General features: G+C 40.1%; 1 protein-coding gene across 2 annotated transcripts; it reads left to right on the top strand.

The window, feature by feature from the left end:
- Positions 1–919: 919 nt before the first annotated feature.
- Positions 920–24,302, top strand: F11 (coagulation factor XI). 2 transcript variants are annotated; one of them, XM_006178369.3, is made up of 15 exons: positions 921–1,248; positions 2,182–2,237; positions 6,121–6,283; positions 7,521–7,627; positions 8,265–8,424; positions 9,576–9,685; positions 10,374–10,533; positions 12,663–12,772; positions 12,862–13,024; positions 13,113–13,219; positions 16,508–16,676; positions 17,761–17,936; positions 18,487–18,582; positions 19,143–19,282; positions 19,564–24,300. In XM_006178369.3, the coding sequence occupies exons 2-15, from the start codon at positions 2,183–2,185 to the stop codon at positions 19,723–19,725; spliced, it is 1,878 nt and encodes a 625-aa protein (XP_006178431.1). In that variant the 5' UTR covers positions 921–1,248; position 2,182; the 3' UTR covers positions 19,726–24,300. The 2 variants fall into 2 exon arrangements, with proteins under 2 accessions (XP_032324378.1, XP_006178431.1); XM_032468487.1 differs by lacking the exon at positions 2,182–2,237 and having other exon boundaries at positions 920–1,248; positions 19,564–24,302.
- Positions 24,303–27,721: the final 3,419 nt, after the last annotated feature.

Raw genomic sequence — 27,721 nt, 5'->3', positions numbered from 1 at the left:
AACCATAGCATCTTTCTCTAAAATGTATTTAAATCAGACATAGTAAAGGTTTTTAAAATTTTTATTTCTTTTAGGTTTCCAGGGGCCCACATAGAAATCCTCAGAGCGAGCTAGTGTTTAATGTTCTAAATGAAGACCCGACGTTCAGAGAGATAAGGCGGCTTGGCCAGGAAAGCACAGGTATCTGGTTTAAGCACAGGAGTCTGGTTTCTGCTTGAGTTACGTAACTAATAAACTAATGAATAGATCTGGGTAAGGGAGGACGTGCGTCATCATGACTTTCACTGAGCTTTTAGCCCTTCCTCAACGTCAATGGGAAAGCTCTAAACAGAAAGATAATTAGGGTGAAATCCCAGAAGTATTTCACAAGCTTTCCTCTCTATGAACTGTAACAAGTCCTACCACTAGGAGGCGCCTTCTGGGACAAAAGTAACTGACCTGTGATTTTTTGATTGCTGGTCAATCAACAGCTAGACAGTCACTTCCGAGCCCTCCATTTGTGTCTCGGTGGGCTGAGATCTAAAGAAAGCTATGAAGGTCCCATATTTTCCATTTTTCAAAAAAAATGTTAATTTAAACTTTCAATGTTCTCAAGTGGGATAAAAAAGAGCTGGAAAAATAAAATGAATTTTATCTTCATAGGCCTCTGAGGAGGTAACGCTACTACGTTAAGGGGAAACTGATGTCGAACTGCTAGGTGTCTACACTCGGCCCTTTACTTTTTACCCACTTCGCAGCCCTCAGAAGCTGAGTCTGGTTTCCCTGCTGTACTGCGCATCAATAAGTCCATCCCACGTCCCTCGTTTTCTTTTTAGACGGTGAGGCTCAAGTTAGGCTGGAATTAATGATTAACAATTGACACATGAAAGTGTGGTTAAGTGCAGCTTTGGCGAGCAGGTGTACTAATTTTGAGTTTGCTCAACTGCTAAGGCACACAGGCAAATTCGAGTTCTCTAAGCTGTCTCTCTGGGTGTCACTTGTTTGAATACACAGTAAAATAAGAGAAAAAAATTAACGTGTTGAAAAAGCAAGCACCTCTACCAAGGTACATGTTTGATAGGAAAAGCTTTTAAGGACATTCACAGGCTTGCTGTACAAAGAGACAGTGTTACAAAACACTGGGAACCAGTAAAAGTAAATATCAGAGTTAAATGAACATTACCTGCAAACGCTCATTTAGAAGAGGATGAAGACCATTGTGGGAGAAGAACATTCTTATTAAGAATTGCAGCAAACAAGGTGTTTCAGGTATGATTTCAAAAATTATTATTTAAGGATTGATTATTAAAATGTGTCTGATTTAACGTTTGGGAGGTTTTTGGTTAATATCCATAAGCAATTTTAGAAGAGATGCCGAGCCAAACGGAGGAAAAGTAATAGTTTGAACTCAATAGCAAGCATTTTACAACTTAAAGAGATATTCAAGAGCAATACGAAAAAATTAAAAGACTGGATTTGTCTCACCGATAGCAGGTTTTTCATAGAACTGTCAGTTCAGGGTTCCGTGCGGATAAGTACATGTATAGGTGACCAAGATAAACTAGGAATATATTTGCAACAGAATTTTAAAAACAGAAAATTTTGAAGGTAGAGAATCACTTACAGCTTCTTTGATAGATGTAGAAAAGAAACTGCAAAGGTGGAAAGAAAGGAAATAAGTTGGGAGAGAAGATAAAATGTGGAAAACCTCAGGTGGGGAGAGGGTCAGAAGTCGGCCATGAGAAATGCCTGATTGATAATGAGCTGGAGGCAGAGGAGAGGGAGGGAGGGGAGGAGGGGGAGAGGACGCTTTCCTCTCCGTCCTAGGCTCTTCCCCACCATGAAAATGTCAACACAGCACTTGGCCAGGCTGAGGAATGTTCTAGGATTGGGGAAAACAGAATTCAGCATTGTGATAGGAGCTCTGTGAACATTATTGAATTAACTACTCTCTCTCTCCTCATTTCTCATGGAGGGGTGTATAGCTCAAGTAGCAGAATGCAAACTTAGCTTGCACAAGGTCCTGGGTTCAATCCCCAGTACTGCCCCTGAAGATAAATAAATAAACCTCATTGCCTGCCCCTCCCCCCAAAAAAACACTTTTTAAAATTTTTGACTTTTTTTGGTAAACTCTGATGTCAATAAGTTAATTATAAATTCACATTTTATATTCTAAACTCATGCGCATTTTTCTTTTTGTAGGATGATTTTATTCTATGAAATGGTCCATTTCATTTTATTTGCCTCAGTTTCTGGTGGTAAGTGGACCTTGATCTTTAGTATGGACGGGAAATAACTTGATTCCCTGACTTGCAGATTAGAAAACAGTAGGGTATAAGGCCAGAGGGGGAAATCACACTACTGACCCCAGAGATGTGGGAGCGTTCCATGCCATCTACGCCAGGGAAGGAAATAAAATCCTTTCATTTATTTTCCATTTAAGCCTTCAGGGTTTTTCAAAGCAGGGAAGGAAACTGAGGTGAAGGAATTGTAAGTAAGAATCTACATCTCTATCTATATTCATATATATACCATATTTATATCCAAATCTACATCATACACTTAAATGATACTTAAGAGCAATATTAAAAAGCAGAAGTCTCTATTTGTCTTGATTAGTCAATTTTCCATAAAGCAGTCAGTTCAATGCAACACACACACACACAAGCAATTTTGGAATGAAAAAGGTTATGCAAATATTCCTATGTGGTTTATGCATTTTTATAACTTAACCTCTACTGTGAATTCTCCATTCTACCTCATATCCACTAAATTTGTTTATAAATCACTTAACCAGGATTCAGAAGGACGTATCAGTTCAAGTATTTTTAGCCCCTATGTTACTTCTTATTTAAAATGAAAGCTTAAGCATTCCTTTTAAAAATAACTTACATATATCGCATTTAATTTCTGCTACTGTTGCTAGCATTTAGTACACAGTAAACTTTTTCTGGCATATGTGAAAAATGGTAAATCTAGGTAAAGAGATTTAAGATAAAATATATTTCACTATAGTTCATAATTTCATTTCTCTCTGTGACAAGAGTCTTATCCAGGTTATTACATTTCTTCATTGTCATCATTATGAAATCATACTATTATTTAATTGGTAGGTCAGTGCTAATTCAATGGACATATTTTGAACACTGGACCCAATAACTGTATATATACATATTCACGTCCTTTACCTATGCATATGAAACGTTTACAAAAATTGACCACATATAAGGCCCTAAGGCAAGTCTCAACAAATCTGAAAGATTAAAATTATACAGAGCACGTTATCCAATCATAATAGAATTGAACAAAAATATGACAGAAGAGAACTAGAAAATCCCAAATGTTTGAAAATTAAATGATACCCTTTTAAATAAATAGTGGTCAAAGAAGAGACCATAATGGAAATGGCAAAGTATATTGAATTCAATGATAATGAAAATATGGCTTATCAAAACTTTGGGATGTAGCAGTGTGTACACTTACACACATACATTAGAACAGGGAAAAGGTAAAAATTAATGATATAAGAACCCAGCTTAAGAAGACAGAAGGAGAATAGCACACTAAATGCAAAGAAGCTAGAGAGAAGAAAAAAATAAACAAAATAGGAGAAATTAATTAAATGAAAAACAAACATATATTAGGGGAAATTAACTTAGTCACAGTCTGCAAAACATTTTATAAGATCTGTGCAGTCTTTTTGGGGGGGGGGGTGGGGTCAGTGTAATCTTGATACCAAAATCTAACAGGGACATTATGACATTTTGACTAACCATAGGCCTTTTTTCCTTATGAACATAGATGTAATTATTAGAAACTAAAAATATCAAACTTAACCCAGCAGTATGTTAAAAGAAAACCAAAAAGGATGATTACATTGTGATAAATTTGATTTTATTCCAGGAATGAAAAATTAGCTTAGTGTTGAAAAATCAGTGGATGAACCACTTCTGGGTATACACCCAAAGGAAACGAAAGCAGAGGACCAAAAAGACAAATTCACAGCAGCGTTATTCACCCCATAGCCAAAACTGATGAAATAAAGAAATAAAGCGAAAATACATAGGATTAACCAACAATCAATTATATTGAAATATAATTAGTTAAAATGTAAAAAAAATTTGATACAGAAATAGATGTGCTTCTTACGAACATGTTAGGTACCAAGATTTAGTGGTGGGTTTAAACTGCATAGAAATTACCATCAAACTAGAAATGAATCATAATGATATTTTGAGATACCAGCAACTATTGTGTATTCAGATCTGTGGTTTTTATTACGACAAAGGTACAGATACTATGAACACTAAGGTGGCTTGTTCTTACCTTAATAATAGAAAGATATGCCACATTTCAGTGAGAAGTTAGTGAAAATAAGATGAAATTTCCCCCCAGGCAAGACCATGGATTACCCAAATCCTGTAAGCCTCTAATGCTCATTTTTTTACAGTTTTTTTACCAATGTGTTTTTCCACATATTTATTGGTATGTTGGTTGTTTCTACAGTAAAAATTACTTATTTTTAATTCTATCTATTTCATTACTGCTCCAATAAATCTGAGTTATATTTTATTCTGTCTGAAGTATTTTAATTTTTGTTATATATATTTATATATTTATTTTTATATTAATAAGACCAAGGGCTGTATCGTATCATCAATTAAAATATACCAAGATTAAAATGATAACACCTTTATTATAGTGACTAAGTAATAATGACCTAAAAATCCACAATCTCAACTATTAGATATCTCTTTCTAGAAACAGAAGAAAATGTCAATTTTATGCAATATAGCTTTTTTTTTTGCACTTTTAACTTATTTTATGATTTCAGTGGAAGGGGATTCAATAATTTTCCCCCAAATCTGAGGTTCCTGTTACCTTTATTTATTCATTAGGTTTTAATTTTTCTCCTAGTTTTATTAAGATATAATTGACCTAAAGCACTGTCCAAGTGTAAGGTGTACAGCGTGATGATTTTACTTACATACGTCATGAAACGATGACCACAGTAAGTTTAATGAATATCTACATCTCAGTTAGATGCATCTCATCTATCTACATCTCATTCCTTATTAAAGAAATAGAAAAAAGTTTTCCTTGTGATGCAGACTCTTAGGATTTACTGTTAACAGCTTTCATATATAACGTATAGCAGTGTTCATTGTATTTCTCACGTTGTACATTATATTCCTAGTACTTATTTATCTTATAACTTGAAGCTTGTACCTTTTGACCGTCTTCATCCAATTCCCCTTTCCTCCAGTGCCTGCCTCTGGTAACCACAAATCGGATCTTTTTTTTTTATGAGTTTGTTTGTTTTTGAAGTATAATTGACCTACAGTACTATGTTAGTTCCTAAAAAGACAAAACAAATGAACAAACGTAACAAGACGGAAACACAGAAAAAGCAGTTGGTTGCCAGAGGGGAGGTGAGTAAGAGGAGGAGAGAAATAGGAGGGAGATGAAGAGGTACAAACTTCCAGCTGCAAAATAAACGAGTCACGGGTATGAAATGTACAGTGTGGGGAATACCCTCAGTAATCATGTAGTATCTTTGTATGGTGACAGACGGAAGCTAGATTTATCATGATGATCATTTTGAAATGTGTAGAAACAGCCCATCACTATGTTGTGTGCCAGGAACTAACATGGTGCTGTGGGCCAGTTACACTGGCCCATGTGAAATAGTGAGAGGAAGCAGTATGTTGTTGTCACATTCAGGACCATCGCATGCTACCAGAGATGATCACTGTGGAGCCTCTGTTTTATATAGACATGGAGTTTAGACACAGAGCAGCCATGGGTTAAAGGAAAAGCAGAGGCCATTCTAGACCTGGCTGGGATACTGCAGAGCATTTTTGCTGGTAAAGATGAGAAAGGAGTCAGTTACCCACAAAGCATCCACATATCCCAGACAATCTCTCATAAGCACCATTCCACTGAGGCACATTTTGAGATTTTCTTTTCTATCAGGGGCTGCTTATCCAATAAACTCAAAGTGTTGATTGCCCTGATTTCCAAATTCAGGCATATTTCCTGTTAAGTTGACCTACTTCGCTTGCCTTTGGGACATTATTACCTGATTAGGAATGTGCCCACTAAAATCCGAAGTAACACGTGCCATGTCCTGCATCACAGAGTGTGTGACTAAGCTGTTCCAAGATGCCTACTTTAAAGGAGGAGACCTCAGCGTTACCTTCACGCCAAGCGCCACACACTGCCAGATGGTCTGCACCCACCATCCACGGTGTTTGCTCTTCACTTTTCTGGCTGACTCAGCAGCTGAAGATCCTACCAAATGGTAAATGTTTGCTTTTCTACATGGAAGAAATAGATTTTACACGACAATTCCCTGCAATAAATTGCCACCTACCATTTTGTAGAATTCAGTGTTAACAACTGGAAGATACATTGTCCTTTGATTGAAATATTAATGATTACAGAAATAAGACAGTTTTAGGCAGAGTGGGTGGAACAATGTGCCGCCTCCTGTGGACTTTGCAGCCTCTCGTGCTCTGGACACTGACGCTTCCTCTCTTATTTCTCTCTACTTTTATGCCCCTAATCATCTTGTTCTTTGCTTTTCAACTGGCTATTGATATTTGATATTAAACTGGTACTTTCCCTCCATTATTTTATTAGAAAAAATCCACTATTTATCTAGGTAATTTGAAAGAATAGTACAATGATTCTCTGTCACCACCAAGAATTTCTGCCTCTTCTGCCTTCCCTATCTGTGTATGGGTAGATGTCTCACCATTTGAAATAACTGGAAACCATCATGACACTTCACCTCTAAATATTTCAACATACATTATTCCTACACAAAAGACGTTACAAATTTCACAAGAATCCCTTTATAGCATCTCAACTGTCCCCCAAATGTAATGTATAACTATTAACCGGAGTCTTATCAAGATTCACAAATTGCATTTAGTGGTTTGGTCTCTATAGTCATATTTTAAAACATTTTAGGACATTCCACCCACCACTTCTGTTTTCATATTGAACTTGAAAATTTAATAATGAAGTTTTACTGCAGAATGAAGTTATCAACATCTTTGTGCGTTATTGCTGCACATTTACATAGTGCCCTAAACTTACAAAATTTGCTATTCTAGAATCTATAACAGGGGTTGGCAAACTTTTTCTTAATAAGGCAGAGAGTAAATATGGGTGGGTCCTGAGGCAAAATCAGGGATATTATATAAATACTTATATAATCATTTAGAATGTAATCATTAAAAATACAGAAAGCATTCTTAGCTCATGAACCATACAGAAAACGGCAGTGAACTGCACTTGACATCAGGTCATAGTTCACACACTCCTGTTTTCTGTTAAGAAGGAACATCATGATCTTTTAAATGTCGGGATGTTGGGATGAAAAACAAACTCACAGTCTTGCTAAGAAAATATTTGTTTTGGTATGAGATAGTGTTTTTCCTTTCCATTGACTCTCTGTGGGCTGACTTTTAAGACCCGTTATTTTAAAAACTACATCTTCATCCAGGAATGTTCTGTTTTTAAAAAAACAGGTTTACTTGCATCCTGAAAGACAGTGTTACAGAAACCCTGCCAATGGTGAACAGGACAGGAGCAATTTCTGGATATTCTTTCAAGCAGTGCTCACACCAAATAAGTGGTAACATATCTTACTAGAATTGATATATATGAGTTTTTGTGATGTGTACATGCAGTTACATCAAGTGTGGACTTATGGCTATGAAACAGAGTTTCCTAATAACATTCTTTTCGTGTAGAGTAAAAACGCGCATACATGCATGTCCCCCCATCTCATTATACAAGTTCATTAAAATCTATCTCGTAGGATCTTCTGACTATGTCAGTTCATCATTCATTTATTTTATTTCTCCTTCCCAGCTTAAGGTTTTATATGAAAGTCCTTATTAAACATATTAATTCAAATCAACGGAAGCAACTATAAAGGTTGAGATGACACTTGTCTTGATAGTGAAACAGATACGTGAAAAGGTTAATTAGCCAATCAATCAGTGGAGTTAAGGAGACTAGAGAGGCCAGCTCATAAAACAGAAACAGAAATTTACAAGTCTACCATTGCTGCTGTGTAAGAAGGACATCAGCTCTCTCTTCCACATGAGAGCAGCAATTAAGGCAGATTTAAATAAACCTAAAGGAGGTCTGAGCAAAAGTCCGTGAAAGTTGAAAGAGTAAGTCTGGAGGGACAGTTACTAAGGTAGAACTATCAGCCTTGACCCTGGAGTCTGGAAGACAACCATACTTTCTGATTTTATTTCCAGCTTGCAACAGAAATGTTTATGTGAACCTAGACATGAAAGGCATGAACTATAACAGCTCTATGACCAAGAGTGCTCAGGAATGCCAAGAGAGATGCACGAACGACATGCACTGTCACTTTTTTACATTTGCAACAAGGCACTTCCCAAGCGTACAGCATCGGTGAGTGAGCTGTTGACTCAGCCTGGGTGACCCTTAGGTGATCAGATGGAAAACAAAATGGGATTCATTAATTTTTTTTCATCAACTTGATGCCAAAATTTATTTTTACCCCTTACAAGACAATTCTATCATAAGTGTTCACAGTTTTCCTGATGGAAAATGCATTTTAAAGTCCAACTTGGATGCATTTCACTTTATAGCACAGAGTCTGTCTTTTAACGATACTTATAAAAAATGCTTCATTCATTTCCTAGTTAATCTATAGAGTGCTACATTTTTAAACTGGCAATCTTGAAACACATAAACAATGAGTCTGACTGTTCCATTCCCAGCCTAAAGGATGCTACAGTTTGAACCTGCAGAATCAGAAAGAAAAACCTACTCAGATATCCTTCGACATAACAGTTCCCCTCTTGAGACAGAAACTGAAGCCCATGTGAAATATTTTAAAACCTATCTCCTCCTGGATTTTGAAATATTCCAGGGATAAATCTGTTGTGTAAGAATATAAAAAGATCTGATCTGTAAGAGCTTAATCTGTTATCTCCTAAAAATATTTTTAGGGAAAATATCATTAACTTTTAAATTTAGAAATATTTGAGATATTCCAGATTTGTGTAGTAAACTATACTTATCTGACATCCAACAATGAAAGGAAAGTTCAAGTGACTAATATTTGGATTTTAATCTTCTGCGCTACACATTCACAGAAAGGAGATGAGTGGAAATAGAGCATCAAAGATTTATTCAAAGAATAGCAATGATAACACAAAATGAAATCCTCAGATTGATCATTAAACTTTCCTGGCTTGTCTTTAGCTCAGCTCACACTACACTTTTTTACATATTTTACGTCTAAGACTCAACACAATGTGAACAGCAAGCCAGGAAATCAGGAGTTGTGAGGCATTATTAAAAAGTTAAAATGAAAAAAAAAAAAAAAAGTTGACAGAATTGACAGGACCACCCACTCCTGGTGGAGCTAGGACGCGAGACCAGCTGTCCAGCCTCTCAGCTCAATGCTTTTCAGAGCAATTCTTTAGCTAAAATGCCCAGACGTCTCTAAACGGGAATTTCTTATTATCTTATGTTTTTTTTCCCTACCTGCATTTGGAGGGATAAAATATTTTTCCATTTGTGTCTCTATTCAGTAACGTTTGCCTACTGAAGTACACCCAAACGGGGACGCCAACCAGCATAACGAAGCTCGGGCACGTGGTGTCTGGATTTTCACTGAAGTCCTGTGCACGTTCGAATCTGGGTAACTGTTATTTCCTTACTGAGGTGGGTCAGCCGTTACATAGCAGGGGCTGGAGATACGTACGATGGGCCTAACTGAGAGTACCAGTTTGTGCTCGCTGATGGAATGGACCCAGTGATCTTTTAACCTTCTCCATGTGAAAAATTTCATTATGTTCTGAATGATTAAAGCTTATATTTGAATTTAAAGCTTCAGTTATCCTAATTTTTAAAATGTAAATAATCTTGGGAAAAACACACGTTTGAACAGTTACTATTAAGACTTAGTGCAATTTTGGGTTCACAGCAAAACTGGGGGGAAGGTATACAGATTTCCTACATCCTCCCTGCCCAGACAGGCAGAGTCTTCCTCCGCTGTCAGCATCCCCCACCAGAGTGGTACCTTTGTCACAACTGCTGTTACCTACACTGACACATCGTACTCACCCAAAGCCCATGGTTTACATTATGGCTCACTCTTGGAGTTGTACATTGTGTGGGTTTGGACAAATGTATACTGGCATGTTTCCCTCGTTAGAGTATCATTCAGAGTGTTTTCACTGCCTTAAAATTCCTCTATGTTCTGCCTGTACAAACCTCCCTCATCCTCCAACTAACTTTTTACATGGAATTTACAAACACCATGACTGGGACTTTACTGATGCTACTGGTGAACTGATTTCCTGAATACAGTTTCCTCTGTCGTGCAGCTTGTATTCGGGACATTTTCCCTCAAACAGTGTTTGCAGACAGCAACGTTGACGGGGTCATGGCTCCAGATGCCTTTGTCTGTCGCAGCATTTGTACTCACCACCCCAGCTGTTTGTTTTTCACCTTCTTTTCTCAAGAATGGCCAACAGAATCCGAAAGGTAGGGAGCTAAGATTGTGTTGTGTGTTCGCTTTTAAGACCGTTGATCAAAAGCCATCATTAGAGATTCTGAGCAGCTACAAATTTCATCTAAATGCCTGTCTAGGATTGATCAAAGTTGCCAAGAAGAATTCCCAGCTCCTCCCTCTTTCCATTCCCCACCCACTTGACACGAAGCCAGTGTTACCCAGGACTCTTGCTTTTCCTTAGGTCAGGGAGGTCTCTGCCTTCAGCAAAGGGAGAGTTCTAGTTCTGAACGGAATGAAGAAAATAAGGAACAGTCAGTCAGTAAGAGGCATCTTAGTCCAATGCCTGGTTTAAGATAATTGAACCTGGAGCAGAAAGAGGTGGAAATATCAGTGACACATTAAATCCGAAGTCGGAGGTGGGTGGGTGGAAAAGAAGGCCTTCATCAACAGAACGGGGAGTGATGGTGGAGGGAGAGCTGAGAACCGAGATCCTGTTTCCCTACTGTTGGGTATTAACACAGGAAACCATAATAAAGCACAAGAAAGTTCTATGCTCGTCAAAGGGAAGTTTGCTGGGGTTGCTGCCCCTCATTAACAAGATTCACTTAAAAAAGAAAAAAATTCGATGGTTAAGTCTGCTTGAAAATCAAGATTCTGTATGTTCCCTGAATCTGAACCCTCAGAGCTCTGGGCATTTGTTTGTCACGGCTCACTGTTGGGGAGAGTGTTCCCCAGATCAACCTAGCCCAGGTAAGCCCTTGAGTTGCTGCCCATCAGGCAAGACTTCTTTTTTTTTTTTTTTTTTTAATTCAGTGGAGACATAATTCCAGAAATACTAGGTTTGCCACATGAAAAGATATCTGTTACTTTCAGATATCTGTTATCCACATGCAGGGATACCATTAATGAACTAAATAGATAAAAACCTTGTGCTGCTTGGACTAGAGTGGAAGTAAAAGAGAAGTGATCAGATTGGGATATATTGTCAGCGTAGAGCCGATAAGAGCTGCTTACGGACTGGATGCTGGCTAGCAAGGGAAAGGTCAGTGAGAGCGCCAAGATTTTGGGTCCAAGAAAATTGGAAGGATGGAAATGCCAATGAAGGGGCAGATTTCCTGAGGAGCTGACTTCAAGACGGGGGGAGATGCCTGGTAGACGTCCAGAGGGAAAGGTTGAATTGTCAAGTAGACAGAGAAGTCTGGAATTAAGAAGAAAGGCTTATGCTGTAGATCCGTGTTTGGGTGTCACCAGCATACAGCTGGCAATGAATGCTATTGAAACTGTGAGATATCAAAGGATTGAACCCAGTCAGAGAAGACAGGAGGTCAAAGATGGAGCCTTGATGCATTATAAATTTCAGAACTTAGAACGATGCCTTTGTAATGTGTTCTTTTGTCTTAATCACAGCTCTTTTTCTTTTTCATTCCTTTTATAAAATTCCCAGTCACTACTGACGCATCTGATCCTCATTATGGGGTGACAGAGGAACGTGGGGGTTAGACGCCGAGACTTGGCATCTTACATTTAAATTAATGAATATTAAATACAACTATTAAATAAAACAAGATTCACTTCCTTGGCTGTCTTCGCCACATTTCAGGGACTCAGCACATGGCTGGCTAGTGGCTGTTGTACTGGCTGGCAGAGACGTGGAATATTTCCATCACTGCAGAAAATTCTGTCAGACTGCGCTGCTCCAGGCTGTGACTGGGTGCTAATTAGGAGAAGTTGCTTCCTCCCGGGAAGGTGCCGCCTGGGTGCGGAGCCTGTCCTGGATTTTGTTGACCCCCGTCTAAGCTTACAGCAACTCTGGGTCACAGATTTCTAGGTAGCACGAAAATTCTTGAATCTCTGAGATGGGCTGGAAGAGTTGAGAGAAAGGAAGTGAGTCAGGAAGGTGCCAGGAACACCGACAACAGAGCAGGCTCAGACAATCTGTATGGAAGCAGGCGGTTTAGTTTGGAACATCCGTCTGCCACCTATGAACCATGGAGCCTGACTCAGACTCAGCCATTTACGAAGAGTACTTTCAAAATGGGAGCATCTTCCCTGTGAAATGCCAACATGAGCTGACGTCCGTACCTGCTGAAAAAGTGTTTTTGTGTGTGTGTGTGTGGTATACTTTATATGATCTATCTATATTTCCCTTTTTGTCCTTTAGAAATCTTTGTCTCCTTAAGACTTCTAAAAGTGGCTTGCCAAGCACGCGCATTAGGAGGAACAAAGCTCTTTCTGGCTTTAGTCTTCAGAGCTGCAGGCACAGCATCCCAGGTAAACGATGCTGCTCTTTCTTCTGAGGAGCTCGGCAGGTGGGAGCTAAGGTTCTGTGTCTCGTGTCTCATATGTGCTCTGCTGTCCAGTGTTCTGTCACTCTTCATTCTACCATGACACTGACTTCTTGGGAGAAGAACTGGACATTGTGGATGTGCCTGGGCACGAAGCCTGCCAGAAAGCATGTACCAACACCATCCGCTGCCAATTTTTTACCTATTCTCCATCTCAAGAATCTTGCAACGGAGAGGGGTAAGATATGGGATGAGTTACATCCATGCTCCTGTCCTGTCTCGTTCAGGGGGCCTCATGTTTATGTCATTTTGTTTCCAACCTGCAGGGGTAAATGTTACTTAAAACTTTCTTCAAATGGATCGCCAACTAAAATACTTCGTGGGAGAGGAAGCATCTCTGGATATACATTAAGGTTATGTAAAATGGATAATGGTGAGTTTAATGTCACTTGAAAAACATACATCTGAAGGAGTTCTTTTACACCAAATATGTCATCACGAAGAGAGTCAATAATAGCCACAGAGGGCAATTAGTAAAATAATGAAGTTAGAAGCAATTTTCCATTATTTTTAGTGTTATCACCCCAGCTGACCATGTTTTAAAGGTAAATACTGGGTCTTGACTAACTCTGTGTTGCCTGGTATTAATCAACTGTGTGTTTTAATTTGACACGTTTATAAAACTGGTATTTCCTGGTGAGACGGGCTCAGCCAGTACTTTTATGTCTGATTCTTGTTATCAAGGTCAATGATCTTTCTTATTATCCTTTATAATTGAAGTATCATCCAGCATCTTGGTTAATCAGATTATTCATTTTCTTTCTATTGGCTGTTACCTGATCTTATTGAAATACATTTCCAATACACTTGTAAAATTAGGTATCTATTCAAGAAATACTCAAGTATTCTCCAGTGTTTCTAGATTTCCTTTAGATTTCCTGCAAGTGTTCTGCATACTTACGAACATTAGAAAATGCTACAGTAAAACCTTATTAATTTGTAACAATGAGTATGGTAGGGTGGAGATAAGATTATCTATATCAAACAAGACCTATAATAGTATAAAAATTACAATACACATCAGGTCAGCAGTACTTCCCTTCCACTGGCCAGTTTCTGAGCATTAGTGACAAAAAATGGTTTGCAGGCCAATGACATTGTCCAAGGGATGGCACAGGACAGAGCCTAATACATAAACTCTTCCCTAAATTATTCTAATGACCGATTATGACTTTAGTATTCGCTGATTTACATACACTACATGTTTTTAGACATTTATTGCTTAATGTCCAATATTATAATGTGGTCTAAATTAACTTGCAACTAAGATTTAATGAGTGAAATGGAAGTGATAATTATGCTATGTAATAGGTTTCAAAGTATAAAAATCTTATGTATGAGATATATTGGCTCCACTGAGAGGTAACTAAATCCTTAACTTCTGAGAACTTGTTTTGTAGAACATGCAGTATTATACTGTGTCCAATATGAACATCCTGGCCAGGAAATTATGCCTTCCTAGAGCTTAGAGGGGGTCAGGTGGGAATCTTTGGAAGGCTTGAGCTTCTTTTAAAAGATAGTTAAGTTGTATCTCAGACAACCTCTGTTTTTCTTACAATAAATGTACCTAAGAGAAGAAGGCGTGTTTACAATAATTCTATTGTCTTAGTGCCACTAATGCAATAGAAAGGATGCAGCAAATTTTGTTAGTGGCACTGACATAGTTTAGAAAACAGGAACCAACACTTATACCTTAAATTTCAGAATCCACTCCCCACCCTCCTTCCTTCATTATGCTTTTCTCTAATGAATCTATGGACTCTGGCCTCTAGAGGTTACAGAATATATCAGGAATAGACTGAGAGCTAAAGCAGAAAATATAAGACAAAGGAAAATAAAATCTTATGTCTTTTTAGTGCACCTTCTGAAATAAGTGAAACTGATAATTAGGTATTGCTGCACTATATTGGATGAAACAATCCCCTAATAGGAGAGGGACTGTCGAACTGAGATGTTTATCATATCTTGTACTGTCATTAGTCTACAATATAACTTAACTTTCTGTAGACACAGAGCAATTGCCATCAAAAGAACCATCTCTTAACACAAAGAACATCTCATAAGGCTAAACACAGGTATTTTCAGCATTTTGTTTGAGCTGAGAAACCAAATAGAATGAACACCAAGACCTGTAACTCATCCTTAATAAGGTCTTTACTGAGTTGTTCCTAACATGTATTAGTTACTGCTAACTTATTAATTTTCCTAAGCTTTGCCTTTTATGGCCACTTCCCAGCTTGCAAATTACAAGGGCTTTCCAGTAATTCCAGAATATAGTCAAACTCTTCAAAACAGTCCTCTGAAACTAATCTCCACCCTTTAGACTCTCAAATGAGAACTCTCTTCTAGCATATTGATAGTCCTGTTCAGGCATTCACAGACACATCGTGCTTGTTTCCACTTCAGCTTGCCACCAGCTCATGTTTCCTTTAAAACTCATTATCCTGTCCTTTCTTCTATTTGAAATCCGCCCCAGAATCACACATCCTTTTCCTGTTGAGGAAAGAAAGGCCTAGAGAGGTTGTTTTATGCTGACAAAACTAGTGAGGGGAGCATCTAGGACTTGGCTTTTGGCCAGTGACTCTTCTGTTAACCTCACACCACGTCACGCTCCACCTGTGTCTAAGGACGATGGAGCATCCCTGATCCACTGAGCCCTGCTGTTCTCAGTATGGTCTTGGGCATAGCACCTTGGCATCACCTGAGAGCTTGCTGGAAAGAATTTCAGGCCCTGCCACTGACTGAATCAGAATCTGCATTTCATAAGCTAACCAGGTGATCCACATGCATATTAAGACAGGAGAAGCATTGGTCTAGAGAAATGCCGTCTGTGATCGCCTCACTCCTTTTCTATTGAGGTTACTGGGGCAGGTTTGGCCAAGGCTCCAACCGGGAGGGTGGGTTCTTGTGTTTGGCATCCCAGGAAGTAGAAGGAGAATGGGCTCTGCTGCTCAGGGCGGCCAAGACAAGAAAGAAGCAGAGGGGTGAGCTGGAATCAGAGTCCTTGGGAAGTATCAAGGGTTGAACAGAGAATCCCAATCTGTCAACAAGACCAAAGGGCGGAAGCGGTTCACAAACAGAAGAGCAGCCAGGTTGGGTGTGGGTGGAGCAGGAGAGACTGGGACCAAAGGGCAGCCCCGAGTGGAAGGGGACGGGGGGTGGCGATTGGACAAAGGCTGCAAACTGAGTGGAAGGTGCTCCACTCTTCTTTGTAACCATAGTTCTCAAACATCAGCAGGGCTGATTAAAACTCAGATGACCGGGGTCCACTGTCAGAGTTTCTCATTCACTGGGCTTGAGGTGGGGCTCAAGGATGCGCATTTCTAAGAAATTCCCAGGTGATGCCTTGGTCTGGGGGCCACACTTGACAACCACTGCTTTAAAAGAACCACTGGGGTTATCATGTGAGGGAGGGTAAGGCTTACTCATAGTCCCAGATGGGGCATTATCTGGGGGTGTGTAATCACAGGGTTGACTCCCTCATTCAGTTTTTATCTGCGTCTTGTGCTTTGTCAACTTGATTCCAAAGTTTCTTCAAGTCAAGGTCATGGTAAAGTATTGAATCCAGGGAAGGTTTCCTTCCCCATGTACCTGAAGGAACATGACGACTGATGGAAAGTGAAGATTTAGGAAGCTGCTCATTGCAATCCTTCTGCTGTAGCATGCACCACCAAAATTAAGCCCAGAATTGTTGGAGGAACCGAGTCTGTTCATGGTGAGTGGCCGTGGCAGATCACTTTGCACATCACCTCACCCACCCAGAGACACCTGTGTGGAGGCTCCATCATTGGAAACCAGTGGATATTAACAGCTGCTCACTGTTTCAACGAGTCAGTACCATTACTGTTTTTACTTGTTCATATGCTCACACATATATTAAATCTATCTCTAGTATTTTAGCACATATTTAAAAGATGTAAATTACCCTATTTACTAAATTAATTTTCTATCTTTAGTGGGAAAAAAGCAAAAAGGAAGAGCCATCATGGTCTACCAGCATCAAAACAGATGCAGGAATGTGGCTGTTTGCATACTATTCCACTGTCCCATTTAAACGTATACACATCCCCAGGGGAGTTCTTGTTATTTCTTCTTAAGAGCATACCATCTTTGGTGACTGTCCTCGGCACTGTGTCCGAACGAACTTCAAAGAGAACTTCTTATTCCCTGAATCGAATTTCCCATTTGTTCTCGCTCTCCTCCCTCCCTGCCTCCTCTCCCCACTCCTCCTCCCCCTTCTTTTTCTCTCTGTTTCCAGACACAGAAGGAATTATTCATCATGCATCCTCAAACTGGATTCCCCGCTTAGGTCAAATTCAGTCCCGGCCAAACATAAAAGCTCCACTGGGGGAGTACGTGTATCCCGGGAAATTTTAGTTGGCCAAACTTCCACTTTGCACTTCTGTACCTTCTGAGTTGTTTCCAATCGCAGTTTTGTGGTTTTCTTAGTTTATTTTATCAGTATGCAGCTTATTCATAGTATAACCCAGGGATGCACTTGAGGACAATCGTCTCCGTTTTTACTTATGGGACGGTGGAGTGCCAGGAGTCCAACTGAGTTTCTCAGGGTTGCAGCCAATCAACACCAGCACTGAAACGAACACCCAGAACTCTTCATGAGTGTGTGTGTGTGTGTGTGTGTGTGTGTGTGTGTGTGTGTGCTGGAGGGAGGAAAAAGCATTCATTGATTTTTGTGTGTTTAGTATAAGGTACATGCTAGCCTAGGACCTTCCATGCAGGAGAAATTTGTGACTGACAAACCTCAGCATGAAATCACTTCTTTCCGCCTAAAACCCCACCCCTGGCAGAAAATATTAGCTGGTTAGTAACAGTCAGTTAAATGACAATATACCCCCAATGTTTGGGAATCCTTTAGTAAAGGGATTTTCTTTTCCGGTTTTACTTACTCCTTAGGGTAGAGTCACCGAAAGTGTTGCGTGTCTATAGTGGCATTTTAAATCAATCGGAAATAAAAGAGGATACATCTTTCTTTGGGGTTCAAGAAATAATAATTCATGATCACTATGAAATGGCAGAAAGTGGATATGATATTGCCTTGCTGAAACTGGAAACGACAATGAATTACACAGGTATGGAAACATTTCAAGGGAGAGTTATGTACAATGATGATGTAGAGACAATGTCCCCCACTACCTGATCCATGGTGAGCTCTCTGTGTGTTGTTATCATGAAAGGGAGAGGGTCTGCAAAGCTAATCCTGACTCCTTCCTGATGACTGAATCTTATTTTGGGGTGTGGGTGAAACGGTAAGTTTTCTCCAGGCTTCCTCAGGTGCACAGAATGACTTTATAATATATTGGAACATGAACCAGATGATTTGTATCCCCTTTTGAGGGAAGAAAGGTTTGCAGGTCAGAACGAGGAAGCAAGCTCTACAGGGTCACAGACCTCGCCAGGGTGATGGGGTTGGGGGGGGCGTGGCTTGTCTTCCCCCTGTTCCCTCATCCTGGGATGTGATAACACTGAACACGAGGAAGGAAGATATATGACCAGGAGGCAAAAAATGAATATAATAAACAGAGAACACACTAAATAACAGAAAGTGAAAGAAGAGAGTCTCCCCTGGGAAAAAAGATGTACTTTGTTTCTGAAAACTAAACTATGATTTTAAAAATTTAGATTTTCAACGACCCATATGCCTACCTTCCAAAGGAGACAGAAATGTAATGTATACTGATTGCTGGGTGACTGGATGGGGGTACAGAAAATTAAGAGGTAAGAAATGAGGTTTCTCTGTACACTTCATCCTCAATGCACACAACACAGCGTAATCACAGCCTTTCCTGCTATACCAAGTCGTGCGGCTAAAATGAGAGTAAAATAATGACATATCCAGTTGCAAAAAGTATATTAATAAAGACGGAAAGACAAAATCACCCCCGTGAAGATGATACCATGTCTGTTTGACTAGAAATTTTAAATATGACAACCTCTTTAAAGATTAATTATTTTTAATGAAGTTTAATTTGAAACCTAGCACTTTTCAATAAATGTCCTAGCCTGTAATCCAATTATTTCCTCTGGGAAGTCATCCCAGCTCGAGCCATAATTGATTTTGAACTTAATTAACGTTAACAAAATGGTACTCACCATGGCGAGAATAACTTCTTCTCTACAATCTGTGATTATAAAAGGTCTACGAGGTAAACCTAATTTTTTTTTCCTTCCACATTTTGAGATAGGTATGGCTTTGATTTTAAATATATATACTTATATTTAAATTTAATTTATATTATGTATGGTTATTCCATTAACAAATCAAAAATTGTTTTCAGACAGAATACAAAATACTCTCCAGAAAGCCAAGATACCCTTGGTGACAAACGAAGAGTGCCAGGCAGGATACAGAGGGCATAAAATAACCAAGAAGATGATCTGTGCAGGCTACAAAGAAGGAGGGAAGGATGCTTGTAAGGTAACAGTGTCCTGAACCAACTGAATATATTCAAATTAGAATGTTTAATGCATTTTTTAAAGCAGTCTTCTGCCAATGAGCGGGGAACACAGTGGATTTGTTTTCCTTACACTGAAATCTGATGTGGGTAGACTGGGGGGAAAAACAAATAATCTGGTTCTTTGAAGTTTATTAAAGGGTCAAGACAGAATTTTAGGTGAAATCACTCTGAGGAAGACGTATTTAAGATGAGAAGCACCTGAATGGCTCTGCATGACTTTTCTTTTCTCTCCTTGTCACAGGGAGATTCGGGGGGCCCCCTGTCCTGTAAACACAAAGAGGTCTGGCATTTGGTGGGCATCACGAGTTGGGGTGAAGGCTGCGCCCAAAGGGAACGGCCAGGTGTTTACACCAATGTGATCGAGCACGTGGACTGGATTTTGGAGAAAACGCAAGCAGCCTGAAGGAATTTCCAGATGCCGCTCGACTCCCTGAAGGGTAAACCAGATTATTCCCTGGAAGGGGGTTTGGACTTCACTGAAGAAGACATGCACCATCCTTTTCCTCCACAGCCTACAGTACTGAGACTTTAAGAGACGGAAGGGCTTGGTATTGGTGAGAACACACCAAAGGAAACAAACTTCCATCCCACCGTCATCAGAGTGTGTTCTCAGCATCCAGCCTCTTGCTTTTTGGTTACACCTTTCCTGAGCCAAAGAAATACTATAAAGATTAACTATTTGAAGACCAAAACATAGCCAGATATTCTAGGAGAGAATCACGTAGTGGCACCAAAAGATGGGGTACAGCTGCTCAAGGACACCGTCGGGAAAAGATTCATTAACTGAAAAACGGGAGCTGGAGAAAACGCGAGCATGAACCGTCACCATTCGAACAGCAAGGTTCTGTGCTCTGCGTGCCGTGAACACAGCTCCTTTGTGAAAGGAAGACCTTGACTGAACTCAGTGGCAGGTTTTCAGAATAATCAAGAATTCTTGTTCTTTCATTTTTTAACATTAAAAAAAAAAAGAGTTTGGGTAGCAATAAGCTACAAGTGAGTATGAATGTGGACTCCAGAATATCTGTGTGGGTAAGGATTAGAGGCAGTAATTTACCTGGAACCGGTACCTTAGGGGACGAATCTTAAAGCTATACTTGCCTAGAAAACTATCTGTGCACAGGTCACATACTTATTTGGCATCATTCTGGGTAGGGGAGGCTGGCGAAGATGAGGAGGGCAAGCAAAAGACTCCCCAAGATGAGCTGCCACTGGGAGTGTGAGTTTATGAAGCTACATTTATAGATACTAAATGTATTGGACAGAAATCGGCATAAAGTCCACCTGCACTATGGGGGACGTGATTTGGGAACAAATGGACGGTTACAGCAGAGTCTTCAGCATCTTTAAAGAAGCTCCCTATATTCTAAGTAGCGGGGTTTTTTCCTGAAGTGCTCCCTCTTCTAGTTGAGGTGACTTGCTAGCATTATACGTATTTCTGTTCCTGGTTCCAGTCTTTTCTCTCCTGCTCCTTAGGGTGTGGCTCTAGTGTCCAATCCACCTGTTCCTTTTGACTCTCTGCCTTCCCCCAAGTGTCACTGCGCTGTGATGAGACTGATGGCAGGTAACATCTGGCACGCGGATTCTGGGGACCCACAACTGTTAGAGGGAAGAGGCATTAGTGGGCATCACCACGGAAAGGAAGCCCTGGCTGCCGGGGGCCTCTCCCAGCTCCCCTGCGAGTCAGAACAGGAGCTGAGCCTAGAAAACCCAGGTCTCCTAACCACCGGTCCCAGTTCTTCAGGGCCCTTAAACCAGAAGGGAAGGCGATGCCTGAGTTAGATGGAAGGGCTGCCCCTCTGTCAGGCCATGCGTTTCTCTTGGCTGCTACATACATGTTAGAAGGAGCCGCCGCCCTTACGACCTAACAGGCGTTTTCCATTCAGCTGCTGTTCAGTCTGCGCTCACAGCGCTGACCTTGAAGGCAGCTGCCGTCCTCGGAGCCCGGATCTGTGCGTTCTCCCCAGATTCCCCTAGACTCCGGCAGCTTCTCGGACAGTGTCGGGGAACAGTGTGCGCTGAAGTAAGTGAGGGGCCCCTTGAGCAGCCTTTTAAACAATCCCACGGAGGGCGTGACCATAAGGAAATCATTTCTATCACTGTCATTTCATTCTATCCAAGAAGAGTTAAGGTGGACATTCTGAGTTGAGTGGACAGCTTGTTAAGTGGCTTTCCTAGACTTAAAATTTAGTGGGCCCACCAGTCAGCAATGAGCGTTGTTAATAACAATAGAAACATCCCATTGACTAACTGGAATAGGCATGCAGGTAAGACCGCCACAGAAGCACCTCCCGGGAGGGCCTGAGATGTGCCTCACTCCTCGCTATACCTCATCCCCCTTGTTGCCACCACGCAAGATGAGGTACCATTATTCCCATTATAACACAGTATCCCGTTATTGTTTTTCCAGAGGGAAAAAAAAAAAAGACAGAACATCTTGAAATTATTTTCCACTCAATTCTCCACTTCTCCTCTAGATGGCGCTTCAATACCTCCTTTTGCCACATTTTAACCCATAGCATCTGAATGCACTTAATTTATAATACATGTAAACAAATTTTTATGTATATGCCATATCTGGAAACACTAAATCAGATCAACTGCTTTGCTTGAGTAGGGGAGGATATAGGTCAGTGGTAGAGTGTGTACTTGGCATGCAAGAGGTCCTGGGTTTAATCCCCAGTACTTCCATTAAATAAACAAATAAATAACTCTACTCCCTTAAAAAACAAACAAACAAAAAAACCCAATAAATTTGTTTGACTTTTCAAATGTAATTGTTGGAAATATCTAGTCCCTAGACAGAAGTTTTGTCTTGAAATCACATGCTCTAGACTCCCCCAACTTTAGAGACTTCACCTCCGCTTAGTGATGAGGTGAAGGAGGCCCCAGCGGTGGGTGACAGTGGGTCATGGATCCCAAGCCGTGTTCCCAAAGATCTCTAGGGCTGCAGAGGGCGTGCTCACCCATTTTCCACCAACCCATTCCCGTGGCCACTTGCCATCTTGCTGAGTCACATGGCTCGGGACTTTTTGCCATCTCTTTGTGGCTTCCTTTGAGCTGCTAGCCCTCCCCCACTTCCCGCCAGCGCCCCACAACCCTCTAGTCACTCCCGGCTCCTTCTCCACCATGTGAACAGAATCCCCTCCCCTGATCACTCAAGAGTATCGCAAAGATCACGTTGAAATATTTAAAACAAACAAGCAAGAAGAAACTTTTCAATTCTGAAGGCTTGGTGATAGGAGAAAAAAAGAAAAAATGTACCTCCTCTCTAAACACACACACGCCACACGTTCCGAAGTGGATATGGACACAATAATGCCAAAGCTCCGTGAGTCAAGTTCCTCCACAGAGGTTTCTCGTTGGCTGTGTGTTCCCCTGGCCCCCTAGCTTGCAGAGACCAGCTGGCTTGGGGCTGAAGCTTATTCTTATTTCATGACTTTGACAAAGAAAGTCTCTTAGGGGCAGAATATCCATCAATATTCGGGTTTGTCCACCACACGTGGATAGAGAGAAGGCCGGAGGTATGAATCTTCCCTGACTCATGGACAGTGTCTTAATACGTTGGCCAGCTGGCTAGGGGCTTGAAAAAATTTTTTTAAACTGATGGGAAGAAAGTCTAGGGAGGATGGACATAGGCTGCCAGTCTTGGAAAGGGCAGCGTAAAGCATCAGAGCTTCCATGACGCGCAACCAGAGGTGCAGTTATTCTGTGCACTGAAGACTGATTCCAGACTCCAGTGTCTAGAACTGAGACATTTCTTGAAGCCTCAAAATGTCATGCCCCTCTCGGTCCCCAGGTAGCCTGTCTTCCATTTGTGGGCCTCAAGTTTTCAAACATTACTGTAGTTCAGTCTTAGCTGGAGCCCCCATAACAAAATTGTAATTCCCACTAACCAGAGATATTTAGGTGTTGGTGAGGTCAAGTTTTGCAGAGCGTCTGAAAACTTATTACTCTCCATCTTTATCTGGCTCTCTCAAAGCTCTTCAGAATCTTCTGGCCCCCGGCTGTGCCTGGACTTTGCAGGGATGGGCTTGACACGCCTCCCTAGTGCATCCACTACACCATTAAACTAGAATTACCACCTTCTGTGGAATTTGAAAAAACAGGTCCCTTCAGGAGGTCAGTCCAGATGACGCCCCTCTGCAAAGAGGTGCCTGCTGGACAGGTGTCTGAGTGCCATATATTTGGGGAAGAAATGAGACCTTAGGAAGTCATATTGTATTCAAACGTAAGCCATTAAGCTGTTTATCTAAGGAGAAGAGTACAGCCTGTTAGAACACAGAGCAAACTTTTACATACAAGTGTTATTTCAGAGTGGATTTCGGCTCAAGTGCTCCTCTCCAGTTACCCCAGGGCAAAGAGGACTCAAGATGTAAATACCAAATACGTTCAGGACTCCTAGAGACGAGCTAACCAAACGAACTCTCCTGCCCATTATCCAATCCGTCCAGGAATAACAATTACAATTGGTTTTGAGGCCTGTAACGATCATGTTTTATTACTATAGGCAAGAGATGGGAAAGAAACTTTTAAAACACAATTGTTAGTTGTATAAATGAGCCATGTTAAATGATGTTTCATCTGGAGAACTTATTCAAATGTTATTATATTTCAGGTATTTTAATTTTTCCTTTAAAAAAACAATAGGTGAATCTAAAATATACTCATTCATGAATCTTAAAATAAATATCAACTTCTTTAAAGATTTTTTTTGTTAATGTACACCTAAAAATGTGGTTACCTCACTAGCAATGGATCAAGTCATGTAAAATGCCTGTTAAATATTTTATTATGTGTTTAATGCTGAAAAGCTTTCTGTTTTTAACTAGTGAAAGCTTTTGCCTATGTTCATACTCAAATGATCAAGAATAACCATTTAACAGTCTTTTAAATATTTAGGAATTTTAATGGTATTTTCTGAGTGTAAATACAAGATATGTTTCTTGAAGAAACTTGTAAAATATGCCGAAATACAGAGAAATGAATAAAAACCACCTCCATTATCCTAATGCACTGCTCGTATTCTGACTTTAATTCTTTCCAGTCATCTTTATGTTTCTAGAACCCAGTAAAGATAACTTAAAAGGGAAACTTCAGAGCAATGTCATGTTTGAATACAGCTGGAAAAATCCAACATGAAACACAAGCACGTAGAATCCAGATTTGGATTTAAAAATGAGATAAATCATATTGTTCGATGTAAATGTCAGGTTCTTTTGGTAAACCGTCCCCACAGTTAGAGGAATGTCGCTGCTATACATCTGCTGTTCCCACTAATTCCCTAGAAGATGGTATGTGACAGAGAAAGCAAGTCTTAGACCAAATTTTGCCAAATATACCAATATTTGTTAACAAGCACATACAAAACTGTTACACTACGTGTTCTCATGGCTTTGGGGCATCCTGCCCTCTGTCCTCAGGCATGGAAGGTTTACTGAGAGGGGGACACAAAGTTCTGACAGGAGGACCAGTAAACCTTGAGGTGAGGCTTAGCAGACAAATCCAAGATCAGTGAGGTTCCCGCTCTAGACCTTGAACTCAACACCAAAGACCCAAGTCTAGGACTTCAAGCTTCTTACACTCTATTCATGCAAGGGTCCTGGGAACTATGCATATGTTCCTAGCCAGCCAACATCCACCCTAAACATCACAATTTTGCTGCTTTGTTAATTTTGCTAACAAACTCTCTTGTGTAGATTTTGATAGCATCTTTGGAAATACTAAGTAACCACGTCCGGATTGTTGATTCATTATTAGGGCTCATCAAATGCTACGCAACCACTCCTCGGTTATTGTTCAGGGTAACCTGTCGCACAGACACACCACACTGTTTACATGAGCTTCCTCAGCCTCATTCTTCCTTCCTTTCTCCAGTTGCAACCCAAGAGTCAAAGCAACCCTGTTAAAACGTAAGTGTACTCATGTCACTCTTTTGCTCAAAAGCTCTCAGTGACTCGTCTTTACACTCAAAACAAAACGCAGCATCCGTGCAATGGCCGATCAGTTCCTACATGATAAGTGCCCAGTGTACACAGAGGAGAGACTTAACAAATATTTTTGCATGCATAGCCATCACTAACACAATACCCTTTTTATGTCCCTATCACAGTAAAATATGTCTTACGTGGTTTTTTGTCTTTTTTATGTCAATGGTTCCTATTTTTTTTGGCATATGAAAATTCATTACTATTTGGCTTTTACCATCAAAACTTGCTTCTGAAACATAGTTGGTTTTCAGTAACTATTCGTTGAATGAATGAATACATGAATGAGTAAATGAATCAGCAGAGAGCCCATGGCTTCTTGCTGGTTTATTATAAATATCTATTTATAAAGCCAGAGCAACGTAATATTTATAATTCACAATGTTTTTCTGTTTTCCCATGCTTGTTATTGGAAATTCAAGTTTCTGTGTAATTTTCCCCAGTAGAAGATTATTACCCTGAAAGATCTGTCCCCAGGAACAGACATTTGTCATAAATGAGAGTGCTGCCATTAATACGCCAAACAAACAGCTGAATAGATTCTTCTATTCTCTAAAAGGGACTCTATTATAGGTCAACCAAATGTTGAGATTTAGTTCTTTTTTAAAAAAAAAATGCTGTTTTAAGCTTGGGGTGGGTCTGAGATGTGCTTTGAAACAAAAGAGAATGAAATGGTGCCCTCCCTGCCGCTCCCGCTGTGCTCGCTGCCCAAGAAACCTCTGTGGCTCTAGAGAGAGGTTGGGAGACCACAAAGGGGGGCTCTCACACCCTGTGAGGCTAGCAGAGCCCAAAAGGAAGAAGAAAGACTCCTCATCTTTCCTGGCAAGGACTTAGCTGAGAAAAAGCCATGGACTCTGTTTATGACAGCCCTCCCCACTTCCTTTCCCTCCCTAAAAAGATGTTGTCCTTTTTTTTGCTGTGTGGGGACCTGCATGTGGCTCCCCGTGGTTGCAGACCCTGAATTGCAATTCTCTGCTGATCCCATCTTTGCTAGAGAAATATCTAGCAGTCAACACTTCCAAAGGATAGAGTATGGAAAGGGCTGAAAAAGTAATTCTACATTGATGAAACCAGGTAGGTGATCATGTTTCCCTTGCTCTTGGGTATATATACCTCGGAGTGGAATCACTGGGTCATAAGGTAACACTATGTTTAACATTTTGAGGAGCTGTCAAACTGGTTTTGAAAGCAGCTGCACCATTTTACATTCCCACCAGCAATATTCGAAGGTTCCAATGTCTCTACATCTTTGTTATTTTCTGTCTCTTTGATTACAGCTATCCTAGCGAGCGTGAAGTGGTACCTCATTGTGGTTTTGATTTACACTTCCCTAGTGATTAATGATGTTAAGAAGATCATGATTGACCATTTGTATATTTTCTTTGGAGATAAGTCTAGTCAAATCTTTTATACATTTTAATTGCATTATTTGCTTTTGATTATTGAGTTGTAAGAGTTGTCCATATGTTCTAGATATTAGTGCCGTGTCAGATATATGGCTTGCATATGTATTTATGCCATACTGTGGTTTGTTACTTTGTTGATGGTGTCCCATGGAGGACAAATTTTTAAATTTTGATGAAATCCAATGTATCTATTTTTTCCTCATTTCTTGTAATGTTTGTGTCATATCTAAGAAACCACTAATTCAAAGGCATAAAAATTTATTCCTATGATTTCTTCTAGGAGTTTTATAGATTTAGCTCTTAATATGAACAATTTAGAGTTAATTTTTGTGTATAGTGTGACGTAGGGGTCCAAATTCCTTCTTTTCCTTGTAGATATCCAGTTGTCCCATCATGATGTGTTGAAAAGACCTTATTCTTTCCCCATTGAATGGTCTTGGAAAACGTGTCAAAAATCAGTTGACCATAAATGTGATGGTTTATTTCTGGACTTTCAATACCATTCCACTGATCCTCATCTACCCTATGCCAGTTTCCCACAGTCTTAATTACCATAGCTTTGTAGTTAGTTTTGAAATTGGGCAATGTGAGTCTTCCAACATCATTCGACTTTTGATCTTAGAGATTAGGTCACAATCATTGGTCCATTTCCTTTCTCATTTGGGGCCTCATTTGAGCACAATTCATCTCTTACCATCACTCAAACATACAAGAAATGTTTGGAGAAGCAGTGGATGCTTCTCATGGAGAAGAGGCTGTATTCCTTTGGCTGCAAAAGATGACATAACAATCCACACTGTAAGGAGAAGAAAGGACAGGCCAATTTCCAGAGAGCGAGACTGGTTTTTGGCAGTGCTGGTAACTCGGGCAGGTTGAGATTACACTGTGAATTCCCATCCCAACAAAGGAGAGGAAAAAAAAATCCAATTTGAAACCAGCTTTGACTAGATTTTGTTGCAAAATAGAATGTTATATCGAGCTAAATAATTCAAGCTTTTAATCAGAGCAT

This window comes from Camelus ferus, chromosome 26, assembly GCF_009834535.1.
Source record: "Camelus ferus isolate YT-003-E chromosome 26, BCGSAC_Cfer_1.0, whole genome shotgun sequence".
Taxonomy (NCBI): domain Eukaryota; kingdom Metazoa; phylum Chordata; class Mammalia; order Artiodactyla; family Camelidae; genus Camelus; species Camelus ferus.
This window is presented reverse-complemented; position numbering and strand designations above follow the sequence as displayed.

What these genes read in the sequence shown, in the direction of transcription:
- F11 (XM_006178369.3), top strand. Translation starts at nt 2,183, where the DNA reads ATGATTTTATTCTATGAAATGGTCCATTTCATTTTATTTGCCTCAGTT. An exon ending in ATTTGCCTCAGTTTCTGGTG is followed by an intron (nt 2,238 to 6,120) that starts GTAAGTGGACCT and finishes CCTGCATCACAG; the next exon opens with AGTGTGTGACTAAGCTGTTC. An exon ending in GTTATGTAAAATGGATAATG is followed by an intron (nt 13,220 to 16,507) that starts GTGAGTTTAATG and finishes CTTCTGCTGTAG; the next exon opens with CATGCACCACCAAAATTAAG.